The sequence below is a fragment of the Bicyclus anynana genome, chromosome 11 (assembly GCF_947172395.1).
Source record: "Bicyclus anynana chromosome 11, ilBicAnyn1.1, whole genome shotgun sequence".
In the NCBI taxonomy this organism is placed as follows: domain Eukaryota; kingdom Metazoa; phylum Arthropoda; class Insecta; order Lepidoptera; family Nymphalidae; genus Bicyclus; species Bicyclus anynana.
This window is the reverse complement of record NC_069093.1, coordinates 7,453,248-7,471,550: the sequence shown is the minus strand read 5'-3', so window position 1 is coordinate 7,471,550 and position 18,303 is coordinate 7,453,248. Positions and strand designations below refer to the sequence as shown.

At 37.4% G+C, this 18,303-nt stretch overlaps 1 protein-coding gene across 2 annotated transcripts; it reads left to right on the top strand.

Moving 5' to 3' along the window:
- LOC112049687 (protein asunder) lies at positions 1–17,800 on the top strand. 2 transcript variants are annotated; one of them, XM_052884141.1, is made up of 13 exons: positions 1–374; positions 819–893; positions 1,616–1,761; positions 2,055–2,201; positions 5,267–5,357; positions 8,288–8,416; positions 9,705–9,815; positions 11,831–11,991; positions 12,458–12,607; positions 13,259–13,409; positions 15,065–15,207; positions 16,107–16,255; positions 17,555–17,800. In XM_052884141.1, the coding sequence occupies exons 1-13, from the start codon at positions 159–161 to the stop codon at positions 17,791–17,793; spliced, it is 1,908 nt and encodes a 635-aa protein (XP_052740101.1). In that variant the 5' UTR covers positions 1–158; the 3' UTR covers positions 17,794–17,800. The 2 variants fall into 2 exon arrangements, with proteins under 2 accessions (XP_052740101.1, XP_052740102.1); XM_052884142.1 differs by having other exon boundaries at positions 2–374; positions 12,467–12,607.
- The last annotated feature ends 503 nt before the right edge of the window (positions 17,801–18,303 follow it).

Genomic DNA, 18,303 nt, shown 5'->3' with positions numbered 1-18,303 from the left:
GTTGCAGTCTGTGCTGTTTGCCAATGCCAAACCGAAACCAAAACAAAACGTTGCTTCAAATCATGAAACTGAATATTTTGTTTAATCTTAATAATTTAAAGTAGTTCAATTCAAGTAATAAACTTCAATTCATATGTCACAGACTGTTCATAGTGAACATGTTTCCCACAAATCATAAAACCATATTCGTGTTAGATCATACTCCATACTTTGGGATATCTTCCGATAATCCTATAGATTTCGATGTTTCAAAAAGCCGGGGTCCAGGGTATGTCCCATTGCCACCAGTTTGTAAATCTTTGTGGACGTGCAGCGTTGAGGCAGCAGTTGAGTACTGTCGCATAGTTTGGGACTTGTTTCCCGAAGGCAAATTGGTAAGTATCATCACCTAAATAAAGTTTTATTCAAAGTTATATGAAAATATATATACATTAATACATTAAACATATACTTTTTATATACGCTAAAAGTGGAGAATTTTGTGAAAAAAATGTCTGTTGCTTAGAAAAACCCATTTTTGTAAACTTTACCACCCATACATTTTTTCTGTACATAGGAATATTACACAATTTCTAAATAATCTTTTTTTCCCTTTGTCTTAAATTCTAAATCCTGTAAGGATTTAAGGTCCTGTCTTGGACTGTTAAAATAAGCTTTAAATAGTCCCAATGTTTTGGGCTATTTCTACTGGTTTCATTTTTGAAATTTTTATTTATGTTTTTCAAAGCAAAAGTATTGATTTCTAGGCATATTTGTGCTGTGGCCAGTGTGTCTTATTATATATAAATGATTAAAATCTGGTAATTTTCATGTTTCAGGTGAGATTTATAGTGAGTGACTCAGCAGCTCACATATTAAATACTTGGGCGATAGCTCAGCAGAATCTTACACACGTAAGTAGATTTGAGGGAAGTATGACTATCAGGTTTATTCTCATTAGTAGTGTATATTATGGTTTAAAGCAGTGTTTCCCATAGTGTCTTTTTTTCTCACTTGGGAAATGTATTTATGCACCCCTCCCCAAGTTGTTGTGAAAGAGCACACCACAGCAACCTCTGGAGGATATCTGGGCCGGCCAGAGGACTAAAATACCCACTAAAACCCAGCTCAACCCTCTGTGTATTAGATGACGCAACAACGGATAGAATGAGACATTCTACACTGCTGCCTTGGCATTATCCATAAGAGCTATTCCCAAAGAGGTCTGTAACAATCTCCAGGGTTCAATAATCTCCAAAGACAAAGGTTCTATGTGAGTAATAAAAATAATTAGGGGTTTTGATATGAAAGCAGATGTCTACTATAGAAGGTGTAAGTAGTGATTTCAATTTTGGCTTTCCACTTCTCTTGGCATTGAAATTTTTACTAAGTAATTTTATGTACAAGTAATAGACTACATGGAATATTAGTCTTAAGAAGTTCATGCTGAATCATCATTACGATTATCATTAGAATGAAATATTAAACAAATATTCAAAAAAGTTGTATTTTACTAATGTAAACTAAATTTATTTTTATATATTTATATACACAAGTTCAGAAAAGGCCCAGAAATAAAAAAAACAATTATCAAATTTAGTTTATTTCTAGTGATTAATCAAAAATTATCGTGTAGGTTCTGAATGGACTATGCCTGGTGGGCCCTGTCCGTCGAGGTGCAGGCGGAGATGTAGTTGGTCTGTGTGCAGCCATAGAAGCCTTGGCTGAGCCAACCCCTACACAAGCAGCTCGACAACCTACTGATGTACCTTTTCAGAATCGGTAAACAAATGCTAATATTATGAACTAGTTGATGTCCGCAACTACATCCCTTTGATAATCAGTTGATATTTGTCAATAATTATGCAGGAAAAATTGTGTACAAAACCAAATTATTTTGATAAATCCTACTTTTAGTATTATGTATTTTTTTACTGTGGTAGTAAAAAGTTACAGGTTAATAATATTAATTAAAAGGTTATCTTTTCTACACTATTTTATATCTTTACGGCCTGGTTATAGTTTTCATATTTTGTTGCTTGTATCCTTTGTAATTATACTTATATTTGTTGCAGTGGTCGCATAGTTTGCATAACAAGTGCGAGAGATGACGATTCAATACGCAGTCTCGCTGAGATTGCGCTCAATACGCTGGTCTCACAGAACAAGAAGGCGTCCTCGCCACAGCCGGCTACCACGACTGACGCGTCAACTAGCTCACAGTATGTATATTAGTTTAAAGACCAGTTTCACTACCTGACAAGCGTTGGATACTCCAACCACCTCAACTAGCACACAGTATTTATGCTTTAAAGACCAGTTTGGTGAAACTGGTCAGTGTTAGATAGTCCAACCACATGTATTATCACTCTCTTACTTACTCTTTTGCTGGGAGTCTTCGGCCTACCACCCTACTGGCAAAGAAGTACCGGGTTGTGGATTTTCGTATGATGAAAATTCCTAATAAATTAGCCTGCTTCCATCCAAGATAGCATCATCATTTCCCATCAGTTGAGATTGTGGTCAAGGACTAACTTGTAATGAATAATAAAAAACTCACAAATCAGCTGTCGCTGGGGACTTCCTCTCTCTCTCGTAATCAAAATTCATTCTTAGCAGAAATCTACCAACTATACTACCTCCCTACCTTTCAACTTCGTATGTCAAGCGGTTTTTTATATTGTTATAAGTGATCTAGTATATAATTATGGCTTTATATACATATTTAGATGACAAAGACTAAACTTGTAAATAAGCTATCAGACATCTTCAAAAGGTCAGATGACATCCAACAACACCTGCTGAAGTTTATTATCGTCCGTTTTAAGCATGATTGGAAGTCACATAGCTCTTTAAGTTTGGGTCTAATATACACATTATATCACTTATGACTCTTAAAGTAAAAGTGTGTATACTTGAAATTTTCTTAGATGTCAATTTTAAACAACAATAATGGCTGACTATGAACCAAAGACAATCAGTAGGGTTGAGAAGTTAACCGCGGGCATCGTAACGATATCAAGTAGGTATCGTTATATCTGAAATAACTAAACTAAAATATCCGTTACTATACGTCATCTTAAAAAACGAATACGTTCCATATTCGTTTCGTTTTCCAACTTTTCAGTTGTGTGCATTTTAGGAAATTAAATATAATTTTAAGAATATATACTCCAAGGAGAAGAAGTGAATCATGAAATACATGAAAATGTTGGATATAGTAATAATAATAATAATAATATAGCCTTTATTTCCAAGTAAATAAATTACAAAAATTTTACAGTTTACATTTTTAAAAATTACAAAAGATACAAAAGTTACAAAAGTTAAAAAACATTAACATTTCATTTCATTTTGTTGGATATAGTAGCGACATTATTTCCGCATACGAATATTTTTGAAATAAAGTCAGTGGCAATTTATAATGGAAATTTTTAATTTTTAAATTGTTGAAGAAAACAATTGAGAAAAACAAAAAAGCGACAAAAATATTTTTCTATTGAATTAAAGATTATTATTTCTTTCTTTTTTTACCTTGGTTATACACCACTAGTCCAAATGACTATGTAGAACATAATTGGAATTAATGTACACTTACTGTCTGTCTCTAATTATAATTCGTAACATTTTTCTAGCTCTAGAACCTACTAAATTTATTACCGCATAATGTCATATATTCAAAAACCTTTGTACTAAAGTTTCGGCCCCTTGTACATCACTATCTCTCAAACTTCTTTATATAATATCCTAATAACTCTGACTATCACGATTTACGTATACCAGAAAAATAAAAATCTCACCATGTTGCGAAACAAAAGTAATAAATTTTTTTCCATTAGTATTTCAAATCTTTTATTTATTTTTCTGATCCAGCAATCATAATATTCAAGTCGTATTTGTGTATTGTTTTCTTTATTCTTAATTTAAAAATTTTGCAAGTGATTGAAGAATCGGTTTATCGGTTTTTTAATAATTTTTGATCGTGCTATATAATTACAAACATTCGGGAGCACTCGCGCCGCGATCGGTTATGCTCGGTTTAGGATGAGTTAACTGCGAGCAAAAAGTGCCACATTGTCGCTTCCATGCTCACAGTGAGGTCGTGTCAATGTTTGTTCCATATCATCATTACTTATTTGTTTCGTTTGCAATTGTTAGTCTTGTTATTTATTTGTTGTTTGGTTGTTATATTATTGCTGATTGCTGAGTAGTGTATGACTAACAATAATATAACTAACCGAAAATTCCGACTTTCAGATGGGTGGATTTTAGGTTGAATTTCATATGGATTGATTTATTTATTAGGTATATTAAAAATAAAAAAAAAAATATTATGAAAAAATACAACCGACTTCAAAATGTTTCAAAAGGGGTCATTTTGAAGTCGCTGCCAAGCCCGTCTGACGTTGACTTAAGTCGTTACTGAAAAAAACACATGACAGACAAAAATAATGTCTGAGAAACAAAAATCTTTACGATAGGGTACACCTTGAATTAATAGATTGAATACACTGGCTTGGCAGAAAATATAATGATATTATTTTTCCCTTTTTTAATTTCGTGGGTACGTTAATATTTTGAAGTCGGTTGTATATATTTTTTTAAATCATTATTTGTTTTTTCTCAATTAGGTCCTTCAACTATTTTAAAATCAAAAATCTCCATTTAAAATTGCCACTGACTTTATGAAAAAATATTCGTATGCGGAAATAATGTCGCTGCTATGTCCAACGTTTTCATGTATGTAGATTTACTTCTTCTCCATGGAGTATAATATATTCTTTGGTGCTGTGTTAATAAAGATACACATTTATTTTATTTATAAGCCACAAAGGACACAAATATTAAAATTAAAAAATATGTACATAATTATCGACGAGTTATAATTTCATGTATCTTTCCCGTCTCTTCAATTCATAGACAATCTAGCATTACGAAATGTCAAATTCGCAACATTTTCGTTAATCTGTAGAAATAAAACTTGTTGTGATTTCGTTTTTAGTGAAATAAATGTGATATAATAGTTAATTACAAGCAGTTTTTATGTAATTCGCGGTGTGCGCGTTAAATGAAGTGATGTGTATATAAATGATTTAGTTTAAACGGACGGTTTGTGAGAAATATGTGAATGTCGTGACGACGGATCTTTGTTTACCTTTTTTGCCATGTAAGGAAAAAAATGGTATAAGTGTATGTTTGTCAAATATTTTGACGCGTTTTTTTCATAATACACTGAGAAATATAGAAAGACTATATAATATAATTTAGTATTTAATTTTTTTTTCAGATCTTTGGTTGTACACTACTGCCACTTAGTTATAATCAATGTAACTCCAGAGAAAGCAGACACAAGAGTAAACAGTCAACCAGTTATAGAGGTGAAAATTACTGTAAACATAATATTATTATCTATTTTGTACTAGAATACCGAACGCCTTCGACTTCGTCCGCTCTTATACCTCGTTAATCCGGACCTGTCGCTAGATTTATGAAATTACTAGCGGACGCTTGCGACTTCGTACGCGTAGAATTCAGTTTTTCACAAATCCCGCGGGAAACGTGAATTTTCCGAGATGAAAAGATCTATTTCTCCGACTACCTCCGTAACCGGAGCCAGTACGTTCACTTCAACGGGTACGTTTCGAACCCATATCACACGTTTTCCGGAATAAGCCAGGGCTTAGGTTCGAGCCCTGGTCCTCTCGAATTTACAATATTCATTAACGACTTGCCTGAGGTTGTTAGTTCAGCTCACTGTCTGTTGTTTGCTGATGACTTGAAATTATTCTTACGAACATTGGTGGACTGCGACGTTTTACAGAGAGACATTCAAAATGTCGCTGAGTGGAGTGACCGTAATCGGCTGATGTTTAATGAAACTAAGTGTTCTGTAGTATCGTTTACGAGATCGCTCAGACTATGAATACCACTATAGATTGGGAGACGTGGTATTGGAACGACAATCTATCGTGAAGGATTTAGGGGTATTGATGTGTTCCGATCTAAGTTTTGTTGACCATATAAGGACTATCACGACTAAAGCCTACAAAACCCTCGGTTTTGTATTAAGACAATCGAGAGATCTTGAAAGTGTCGCAGCGATTAAAATACTTTACAATAGCTTTGTGAGAAGTATATTAGAAAGTAACTCAGTTATCTGGAGTCCACATGAAGTTAAATATAAACTCATGTTGGAGAAACTTCAAAAAAAATTTCTAAGGTGGCTGTACCGCAAACAGTACGGTTATTATGTTGGCTATCCTTACGTATATCCCACTTTGTTTTTACAAGGTATGCTGGGGTATGATTCACTAGAGGTGAGACGTAGCGTAGCTCTAGCGGATTACTTCTTCCGACTGATTAGGGGGGAATTGTCTAACCCTTCAGTGCTAGAGTTAGTTCCGTTCCACATACCCAATATACAAAAAAGGGCACGCAAAATGAAGCTATTTACTATTCCAACATGTAGGTTGGTGCAGACCCGCGAGTCACCTCTTGTTCGCGCGTTGGCTTTGCTAAGCGGAGTATTGGAGTGGAATCCGGGCTTAGATTTGTTTTTCTCCTCGCCTGCTGAATTTCACAGGACTTTTAGCAGATACGTACAAGTAATGCAGTAATTATAGATAGTTTATATAAACACTTTAGGTTAAGCCTGTAATGTTTATATATGACACTAGCGAACGCCCGCGACTTCGTCCGCGTAAATTTCGATGTCAACTTTACTACTACCCCTACCCTACCCACTATCCCAACCCTACCCTACCCGACCCCTACATCTACCCTACCCCTACCCCCACCCTATCCCTACCCTTCCCCAAACCTACCCCTACCCTACCCCTACCTTACCTACACTCTACCCCTATCCTACCCCTACCCTTCCCGTACCCTATCCCTTTCCTACCCCTATCCCACCCGTACCCCTATCTCACGCCTATCCTACCCGTACCTCTACCCTACCACTAACCTACCTCTACCCCTACCCTACCACTACCCTAAACCCGGCCCTAAACCTACCCTACCCCTACACTACCCCTACGCTTCCCTACCCGTACCCTACCCTACCCTGTAACTTCTCTATCTTACTCCTACCCTTAGCAAAATCGGTCCAGTCCTTCGAGAGTGGTGGTATGACCAAGAGAAATAGAGACTTCTATGCTAATAATATAAAGAGGTAAAGTTCGTGTGGTTGTAGGAAGTAATCTCTGGATCTACTGGACCGATTTGGAAAATTGTTTTACCAATAGAAAGCTACGTTATTTGCGAGTGTCATAGACTATGTTTGATCCTCATATTCACACGGGAACGGGAACTACGTAAATAAAAGCGCCCGACGTCATATAGCGGAATTTCTGCGTCTTTTAGAAATTTTGTATTATCTCCGAAACTATTTAAGTAATTAACATACTGTAAAGGGCAAATCTTATCTCCATAATATCCTTGTGATTATTAAATAATTTATTTTAATAAGGATTAAAGTTTAGTTGTATAAATAATGACGTAAACCTAAGTATATAAAATTAATAATTTTTAAAACACAAAAGGTACTATATCTGCTAATATATAGAAGATAGATATATGGTGTCGCGGACTTTTTTGTAGAACTTTTAAAGATACATAAAGTCTCCATACATTAATTTCAATTTTACACAATAATTAAGGCAGCGCATGCGAATAAGTCTGTTTAAGAGGATTTTCAGTCCGACCTGTATGACAAAAACTGTGATAACTCGGCTAATATATATGATACCAATATAAAATATAGCCTATAGCACTCCCCGATAATGTAGCATTCTACTGGTGAAAGAATTTTTAAAATCGGACCAGTAGTTCCGAAGATTACCCCATTTAAAAAATGTGACAAACTTACAAACTTTACCTCTTTATAATATTAGTATAGATATGTGTATAAAATAAATAAATAAATAAATTTCCATTCGAAATTTCAGCCAAATCGCTTCAGTAGCCGCAGCGCAAGGGAAGAACAAAAATACATACTTACACACACATACACACAAACTTTCGTCTTTATAATATTAGTATGTATTTTTTGACGTGACAACGTCTTAAAATTCAATGAAGCCGGCTGCACACTCGAAAAAAGATGCGTCGTTCTTCGCTCTAGGGTTGCCAACTTTTTTTACAAGAAATAAAATAGATTCTGTTCTATGAAGATTATTACACAGTATTTAAAAAAAACGAACATTTTTTTTTAAAAACGCAACCATTCCATCAGTATTTTCTTATGACGTTGTCACGTTCAACTATCGTCAGTAAACCGACTTTACAAACAGCCGATTTTTTCTTTTAGATGGGAGGAGGCCTCATGGGAGTGGAGGTGATTGTGTGTCGTGCGAGTGTGTTAGCGAATCTGTTGGGCCGATTGGTTCTGCCGCACTACCGGCTAGCTACCACTACTGTCACTGGTATTCCTATGAAGGTAATCAATTACATACTAACTTTTTTTTCTCTCTCTCTCTCTCTGTTGTAAAGTACCAATTTGGTACTTCATAAAATTACGATCTAGACTACTTATGTGTCTAATTAGTCATTCAACTTTAACCTAAACTTATAGTATAATATATTATTATTATACCAAGATAATGTCCAATAACTTAATCTTAGTCTTTCACTAACTATTACGTCTTTAGGTTACGTTATTCGCGTGATCTTCAAACTTTCTTATAATACAATTATTTTTTAAAAACATATTTACTTAAACTAATAGTGGATTTTTTTTATGGGACCAAGAGTTTCAATCCCTATTTGTGACAAGCAAACAAACAAACTTCAAATCTTACCTCTTAATAATATTAGTTTAGATAAAGTGTCTGTTAGGCAAACCAGAAATAAAAAAACTCCTGGATTACGGACACCACAAGTAATACTGTAAGCTCATCTACCCAATGTGCCAGACGAGGTTATGGGCCTTAAGGCCTAATCTTCTTGCCAGGATAATCAGGATGTTGCTCTCCGGAAATGTTCCTTCAACTCAGTTCAGGGCTGAAGCACTTGACCTATGCTTTATATGGAATAAATAATGTAAGAAATGGGTTCCTTTTTTGTTGCAACATGGCGAGGTATTTTATTTTTCTAAACTATCTAGACTAATATTATAAAGCTGAAGAAATTGTTACTACCGGTCCAATTTTAAAAAATCTTTCTGTGTTAGATAGCCCATTTATCGAGGAAGGCTATAGGCTATATATTATCCCCGTATTCCTAAGGAAACGGGAACCACGCAGGTGAAACCGCGCGGCGTCTGCTAATTTTCTAATGTAGGTCATAAATAGTATCCAACTGGCAAGCATTATTAATACATGGTGGCAGCAGTGGGATAAACATATACGTAGTATGTACTTATTATGTATTGAAGTAATAGTATAATATTTTTTATTAGGTCTATAGTTTAACTCATTTTAGTTCCTTTTGGTTATTTATTATTAAGTTTATTTTTCAGTTTAATGTCAGTGTAGGTATTAGTTTAGATTATAAGGTTGTGTTGGCTGTGTTCGTGGTGTTACCCAATCTGTGGTTCCAACTGAAATTCAGCGCTACATGTCCTAATTCAAATGGTCACGTAGCATTACGCTGAGCTGGGGCCATTTTCTGGGTTATGCCACACATCGCAGGGTATTGTCCTGGATGTCCTGGTGTACTGGAGATATTGTGATGTGTGGCATTTTTCTTTCTTTCTTTCTTTTCCTTATTTTGAAATGTAATTACAGGAAGAACAAAACGCAAGTTCGAGTGCGAACTACGACGTAGAAATAATACATTCCGCGGAAGCGCACGCCGGCCTCAGAGCGCTGCAAACCGCCGCCGAATCTGTTGAATCTGTAAATATTATTTTCACCTAATTATTCATACACGCTTTATATTAGCTTCACTTGTAACTATGTATGTAAGAAAATCTTGGAATCACAATTTGATCCACTTCCCTTTCGATCTATGATGAAGTTTTGCACACGCTCTGAGTTCTGATGACAATACATGACTAGCTAAGAAACGTCATTACAAATCCAATATGGCCGCCTCCCTAAGATGGCGGACTGGCTGTTTGAAATCCATCCACATGATATGGATATCAAAAATGGTTTGCTGTCAGGAATACGAAAAAAATAATAATAAATTTTTAACACCCTTCTACTCAAGTTAAGCCACTATGGCATCGAAAGTGTTGCACTCGATCTCATTGCCTCTTATCTCAGTGATAGAACACAAAAGGTATGCATAAATGATATAAAGTCGCACGGTTCCACTACCATAATGGGCGTCCCACAGGGTTCAATTCTGGGTCCTTTTTTATTTTTAGTGTACATAAACGATTTACCATACCATGTCAGCGGCATATGTGAGATTGTACTGTTTGCTGATGACACACCCTTAATTTTTAAGTCCGACAGAAATAAAGATAACTCTGACGACGTAAACCGTGCCATATCGCATGTGTCGCATTGGTTCACTGCAAATAATCTACTTTTGAATGCCAAGAAAACTAAATGTATTGAGTTTTCATTGCCAAATGTTAAAAAATTAGATAAGTCTATAACGATCGATGGTGAAACACTGGAAATGGAGAGTTCCACAGTTTTCCTGGGAGTGACCTTGGATTGTAAACTTCAGTGGGGTGCTCATATAGAAAAACTGTCTGGTAAACTTAGCTCAGCGGCATTTGCCGTGAGAAAAATAAGACAGTTTACTGATGTTGATACAGCTAGGCTTGTTTATTTTGCGTACTTTCACAGCGTAATGTCTTACGGTATTTTATTGTGGGGCAAGGCTGCCGATATACAATCTATATTTGTACTTCAAAAAAGAGCAATTCGAGCAATATATCAATTAAAATCACGCGAGTCCCTTCGTCAAAAGTTTAAAGAAATAGGTATACTAACAGTAGCCTGTCAATATATATATAACAGTATAGTATATGTAAGACAAAATATTAATTTGTACAAACGAAAAGGAGATTTAAACCCACGTCTTACTAGACACGGGCATAAGTTAGTTATTTCTGCATATCGTCTCCAAAGAGTAAAAAAATCTTTTGTAGGTTTGGGTGTACTCTTCTATAATAAGATCCCCAAGACTGTGATGGACCTGCCAATGCATAGCTTTAAGCAATGTGTTAAAAAACATTTACTTAGTCGAGGGTACTACAACATTGATGAGTTCCTTAATGATAAAGATGCTTGGAGGCCGTTGGATCAGCTTCCACCTTCACACAGAAAGTAAAACTATTAGAAATGTAAACAGTAATTGTTATTAATTGTAAATTATAATACTGTATGACTTTTTCAAAAGAGCAACTGTTGAGTTTCTTGCCGGTATCTTCTCAGCAGAACCTGCCTTCCGAACCGGTGGTAGAATCTTTACAAATAGTCAACTGACGTGTCAAAAGTGCTTGTAAACTGAGCCTACTTGGAATAAATGATTTTTGATTTTTGATTTTTAATAGTCACGTGACTTAAATTCAATATTTGTAATTTTTCTTAATTGGTCCAGGTCTGACTGGTGGGAGACTTCGGCCGTGGCTAGATACCTACTGACAAAGACGTACCGCCAAACGAATTAGCGTTCCGATTCGTGTAGAAACCGAAAATGGTGTGGTATTTCATCCTTCTAACAAGTTTGCCCGCTTCCATCTTAGACTGCATCACTTACCATCAGGTGAGATTGTAGTCAAGGGCTAACTTGTAATAAAAAAAAAAAGAACCACTTCCCGGTTTTCGATGAGGATGAAATTTTGCACACGCTCTGAGTTCTGATGACAATACATGACTAGCTAAGAAACGTCATTACAAATCCAATATAGCGGCTTGATGAATGACGATGATGACGTCACGGTGCGCAGGTGGTGCTCCGCTGGTGGACGCCGCGGGGCGCGGAGGGCGGCGCGGGGGGCTGCAACGGGCCGCTGTGGCGCGTGACGCCGGCCGACGTCGCGTCGCGGCCCTCCGCCTGCCTCGTCAACTTCCTGCTCAACGGACGCTCCGTCACGCTGGAAGTGCCCAGGTAAATTGCGGGCCCTTGTTATAAGTCATCATCTACCTAATATACCAAAAATAACATGTTAAATTGTAATCAGTACTTTCAGTTCACAATATGACGGTAGATTATAATATCATCATTATCAACCCATATTCGGCTCACTGCTGATCTCGAGTCACCTCAGAATGAGAGGGGTTAGGCCAATAGTCCACCACGCTGGCCCAATGCGGATTGGCAGATTTCACACACGCAGAGAATTAAGAAAATTCTCCGGTGTGCAGGTTTCCTCACGATGTTTTCCTTCACCGTTTGAGACACGTGATATTAAAATTCTTAAATTGCACACAACTGAAAAGTTGGAGGTGCATGCCCCGGACCGGATTCGATCCCACACCCTCCGGAATCTGTGGCAGAGTTCATATCCACTGGGCTAACACGGTATCTTTACAATCTAACGGTGACAGTTACACTCAATAGCTACAACAAATAGTGGTTCAAGGAAGGGGGGCGGGCGCTCGGCGTCGCACGTGCTGGCGGCGCAGGGCGGCGAGCTGTGGATCGGCGCGCTGGGGGGTCGCACCCCCTACGAGGACCCGCCCGCGCTCTCTGAGGGTGCCGGTGGACGCGTCACCGACTACAGGTATTAAAATACTTCCATTGGAGTTTACTCATTAAGAATCGATTTTTCATATATGGCCCCCGGTATGAAAAAATAATGGGCAGCAAAATTCGATGAACGAATGACAGCGTTACGTTTTTGTGCGCAACCTATTCTGCGCACCTTTCACCGGAGCTCGTCAACATACATCGACAAAAAACAAACGTCACGCGTCTCCTTGACAACCGCATATACAAACTTTTTTCATTGAAATTTGTATTTCAAAATTTTACACTAACAACAATTACGTAAATTAATATATTAATCATTAATTACCAAAAAAAAAATACTCAATCTTATTTCTTTACTTTTTATGTTAAAATACGACCGGACCAAGGCGCGTTTGGAACCCTCGTAACTTTAGTTTTAAGTTTTCGACTATTATTACCACCATTAAAATAAATTAAATTATGACATAATCTTGACCTTTCAAAAGTGCTTGTAAACTAAGCCTAATTGAAATAAAAGAAATTTTGACTTTTGACTTTACAACAGTTTTTAAAAAACATAAGACGCCATTTTCGTCGTACTGACTCGTCGTACGTTTTTGAATTTTGTATTTGTGACAGGTACGACACCGTCGTGTTCCGTGCGCTCCATCTGCCTATAATTGATTAATCTGTGGTTTCAAAGGATCAAAGAGTTCGGCGCCCTGATGCAGCAGAACAAGCTGCACCCGCTGCGCGGCGCGGGCGCCAACAGCCGCGCGCGCTCGCGCCTGCAGCGGCACACCACGTACTGGCCGCTCACCATCTCCTCCACACTCATATTTAACTTGGGCTCCGTGAGTACTCGCATCGTGAACATCTTAATATACAGGGTGCTCGAGTATTTCCCTTAACTCTAGGGTTATATTCTTTATGTAAAAATAATTAAAATATTTCTTTTGTAAATAGACCTTAAATTGTGTTCCTTATAATATTATGACCTAGCCAAACCTATTCATTGATAAATATCATGAAGTGCTTACTAGTAAAGTGCGGAGTGCCAGTTGCAATATGTCGTCGATACCGACAGTCTTAAAACACTACGATTTTGTATTTTAAAATGCAAAGATAGATAAAGGCGTGTGTTACATGGATTGTGGATAGTCGGGGCACTCTGTGTAAAAGCGGAAGATCTCACATTTCGAAATTTCGAAAACCATGCCAAATTTCATATTTTTATCAAGTCCTTTTAGTTATTTACATAATACCAAAATGCTAACAAGCTTTTTTAAAATGCTTATTTGTGTAAACATTTGTTATTTGCTATTTGTATCCGTAGAGCTCTTTAATGATTTGTATAAATAGTATAGATCGTTATACAAGGGGCTAATAAGACCCGTTATATAGGAGGTATTTTTTAGGGCCCGAGACGTAAGGCGAGAGCCGCTAAATAGAAACCGAGTTTCACTACGATTGCCAGAAAATAAAATAGTTTAGTACAATATTCAATGATTTATTTTAATTGCCTCGACTGGTGACAGAAGGGCTGGCTCATTTTTTGCGCTAAGGATCAGCCTGGCTGTCCAGCGCGGAAATGCAGACAGTATTCTTGCCACCATTCCACGTGGGCATGATTTGTATAGTTATTCGGTTAAGTTAGCTTAAGTTCCTTATTGTATTCTTTCTCAATTGAAAATTAAATGTACAAAGTCTTGGATATATGGGATATGCTTTTACCCGGTAACATAATTTCCGACTACTGTGAACATGAATAATGAGTATGTGAGGTAAACGTGGGAGATAATAGTTTAAAAAACTCCTTTCGTAATTGAATCCTTTCGTTATTGTTTTCTCCACTTATTAAATTTTTCGTAGGTAAGTATTTAAGTAAATGCCTCTCGACTTTGATGGTAAACAGATTGAAAATTTCATCGATCTCCAAATTAGGATCACCGTTCTCACTAGATGAAGACAACAATAACAATTAATGTTGAAAAATATGAAAGTTACGGACACAAATTTACAATGAATTTCTTGTCAAAATCAAGTGTCAAAATTATTCACGCTAATTGTTTTTTAGATTCTCGCTTTTTAATTTTATTTTTCTTTCACATGAGAAAAAGGCAAAGGTACAGGATGTCCCATGTCTTCAATTCTCGCTCTATTCGCAATTCAATAAAAATTAAATAAAAAAATGAACGCATTTCACAGACAAGAACGCTGCATTTCATTCCAATATAAAGTTTTTTATTTATTTTTCAAAACAATCAAAATAAAACAACCTATAATGATTCTATTTTCGAATAAAACCTCCTCCGTTTTATAGAAGGCTAGTTTTATAGAAGATTATTTTATCTTGATTAACTGACATTGACTTGTAGATGCATTAAAAACATGACTCTTAACTTGACTTGTGCTCAAGATGGTTACATTTTGTAGATATTTAATTTCTTTAAATTCCATTTTTCTATTCCATTACTTTGAAAATAATTAATTTAAAACTATTTTCAAGGTAATGGAGCCTTTGACCCGCTTAGTAGTCCAGGAGTCGCTGACAGAGGAGGAGGTGGACTCGTGTAGAGGCGTGCTGCTATCACTGCTGGGGATGGAATCGCGGCACGAATTCCCTACTTCACAATTGCCATCGAATTTGAGGTGAGTTTTGTGACTACTGTAGTTACTGTTAGAATTGGAGTCGCGAGATAAAAGAAAACACATTAAAGCACTGCTTGACTATCTGTTTATTAATATTTGTAAAATATAGTGAATTGCAGACAGATAATATGACACTTGAATGTCTGAGAGATGGCAGTTTAAATAAACAATATAGATACTGGTACGAGCTTGAGCTGACAAGCTTCAGCTTTTGTTTAAATTCAAGAAATTCTGTGCTCTCTATCTTTATGGCTGTGTAGAACTGTATGCAATAGGGGTCGTTATCAACCCTTATTTGGCTTACTGCTGAGCTCGAGTCTACTCTCAAAATGAGAGGGGTTATACATATTAGATAGGGGTATTAATTCCTAATTAGCTCCGAATCACGAGGAGGGTTTGAGTGTTGAGTCTTTTTTCTTTCAAGAAATTTGCAATAAGTATTCTCAGTTCAGATTTGGGAAGTTGATCTTGTTCATTCGGAGAACACGTTAAGTCATTAGTCCTGGTCATTATCATATCTGATAGTGATCGCTATAAAGTCCTTTATAATCACCTTAAGCCCACCAAACCACATTAAAGTAGCGTTACATCTGAGCTCCATAATCATATCCCTTCTTCTATTGCATAACAAAAGATGCAAGTAGACCTAAAATGCGAGCACTGTGAAGAAAATAAGACAAATGTCGACCAATAGTGTGGTATCGCAATACCGCTCTCTATATCCCAAAGCAACGAAAAAGGGGGATTGAAACCGCTGTTGGTTGACAATGTCATTCACAAGATATACGTCGTTGACGTATGCAAGGCTAGGCCTACAGGTCTTGTAGTAAGCCGATCAAATGGGCTGATGATGATGATGATGATGATGATGATGATGATGTTGATGTTGATGGTGACAGGGGCAAGTCGTCGGGCCGTCGCGAGGAGCAGTGGCGGCAGGTGTGGGGCGAGCTGGAGGCGCTGGTGCGCGCGCACTCCGCCTCGCCCGCGCACCGCGCGCTGCTGCGCACGCTGCTCGAGTGCCGCTCGCACAACAACCACAACGACGGTATGCATTTCATATTACAAAACTTCAATTACGAAATTTTAAAAAAAAAGCCTGAGAGTTGTCAAGGGACACCCAGATGTCCCATCCCATCCCAAAAATAATCGTCGCGACCCCACATTGTTCAATTCCAAATAGAAAGACGAAACGAAAAGGACTTGCTTGCTTTCTATGAAACAGAGAGAGACAGACAGAGAAACGCGCACACACGGCTTACAACTATAACAAAAAGTGTCGTTACAACTTTTGGTCTTAATTATTCCGGCTAGCCCCCTTTCGCAACGCACGTTACGGAACATCGTTCCAATATGATGCCATTGATTACTCACGTGAATATTATGCTCTCAGCTGGCCTATTTACTGTTTTGGGTTTTATTATCAACTTATTAAAATAAACATCAAATCCATTGAGAAATGTCATCTACCTACTGTATGATATCCACCAGTAGGCACCGGATGACAATTGTTACATTGAATCCCAATTTCGTATATTATTTCAACTAGCATACGTCAAAGATACTCAATTAGTATGCAGGTAGAGGTTTCCAAGTTTTGTTTTTATAGACTGTATTCAAAATTTAGCTGTTTCCGGTAGAGTCCCTGAATTTACAATTCTATTTCCCAAAACTCGACAAATTTGAAGATTTGCAATTTCGGTTCTAGCCACAATTTAAAAGTTTTCAAAAACAAAGTGAAAATTGGTTGATTAATTAAAATAGATTGTGCTGTGATTGGATGTCAAAAAGTAAAGTCAGCCAATCATTTCTTTCGACATCAACTACCACAAGCACAAGGAACCAATAAATTGTGACTCACTTTATTTAGAATCTAGCGGACGCCCGCGACTTCGTCAGCGCGGAAATCAATGTAAACTTTCAAGCCCTATTTCACCACTTTAGGGATTGAATTTTAAATTTTTTTTGAATCACATTATATTTTGTATTTGTTTTATGATTTATAACCTAACTTTTAAAATTATAACTCCATATAAATTTTCAACCCCTTATTTCACCTCCTTCTTATTTTATTTACGCAATAAAAAGTATCCTTATAACCTTCTCCGTATTATGGTCTTAAATCGTGTCAAGTATTATTATTAACATAAAAAAACCGACACATTCGCATCCTTCCCCAGTGGAATCCTCCATAGCTATACTGTGGTTAACACGTTCGCTGCGGCACTGTTTTTTGTACTTTCCCATGGTGTGGAACGAGGTTTTTTGACCTCGTACTAAAACTTTCTGTGCTGTTACGAGGTCAATTGACCTCGTTCCGCAGCGAAAGTGTTAAATGCATTTGTAGGCGAGTCATCGCGTGCGTCCGTCATAAGGGCGACGACCGACTCGCCGCTGTCGCCGGTGGGCGCGGGCAACGGCAACGGCAACAGCAACAGCGACGTGTGGGCGCCGCGCAACGTGCTGGACGCGCTGCTGGGCGCGCCCCGTCCGCCGCGCCGGCAGGACTTCGCGGGGCGCATGGCGGCCGGCAACCGCGTCGCCACGCTGTACCAGCACTTGCAGCAGGAGGAGACCACGCACTGACTGTGTAGCAGCCTCAGACAAATTATTGTATAGGACCTGCCTCGCTAAACCTTACTTTTCTGTCAAAGTATATGATCAACGATCTAATGCGATTATAAAAACTGTCTCTATAGCATCGATGTTAAATAGTTGTAATCGTGTTCGTCGGTTAAAGAGCTCCGTAAAAATACCTTTTTGTGTAATTGAATTGTGTAAAAAACGGGCAAAAACTTCTAGTTTAGTAGAAGATATATACCAAATCTAAGCTCGTTTTCTTCAGAAAATGACAGACAATTTTGTTCGTGACTATGAGTGCGATACAGGTCCTTCTATAATTGGTCTGAGGTAGCAGCACTTGCAGCAGGAGGAGACCACGCATTGACCGTAGTAACTACGTAACAGTGAAGCCACACGGTGCGGCGCCGCACCGGAAACGTTTTGTTGCATCACTGTACACATCGATATAAATCTTTAGATTGGCCCCTCCTAATTTTAAATAATAACTATCTTATGAATATTTCAATTGCCATC

Excerpts from the sequence above, each read along its gene's own strand:
- LOC112049687 (XM_052884141.1), top strand. The coding sequence starts at position 159 with ATGTTTCCCACAAATCATAAAACCATATTCGTGTTAGATCATACTCCA. Across the intron at positions 8,417-9,704 it reads TCACTGGTATTCCTATGAAG|GAAGAACAAAACGCAAGTTC; the intron begins GTAATCAATTAC and ends ATGTAATTACAG. Across the intron at positions 9,816-11,830 it reads CCGCCGAATCTGTTGAATCT|GTGGTGCTCCGCTGGTGGAC; the intron begins GTAAATATTATT and ends CACGGTGCGCAG.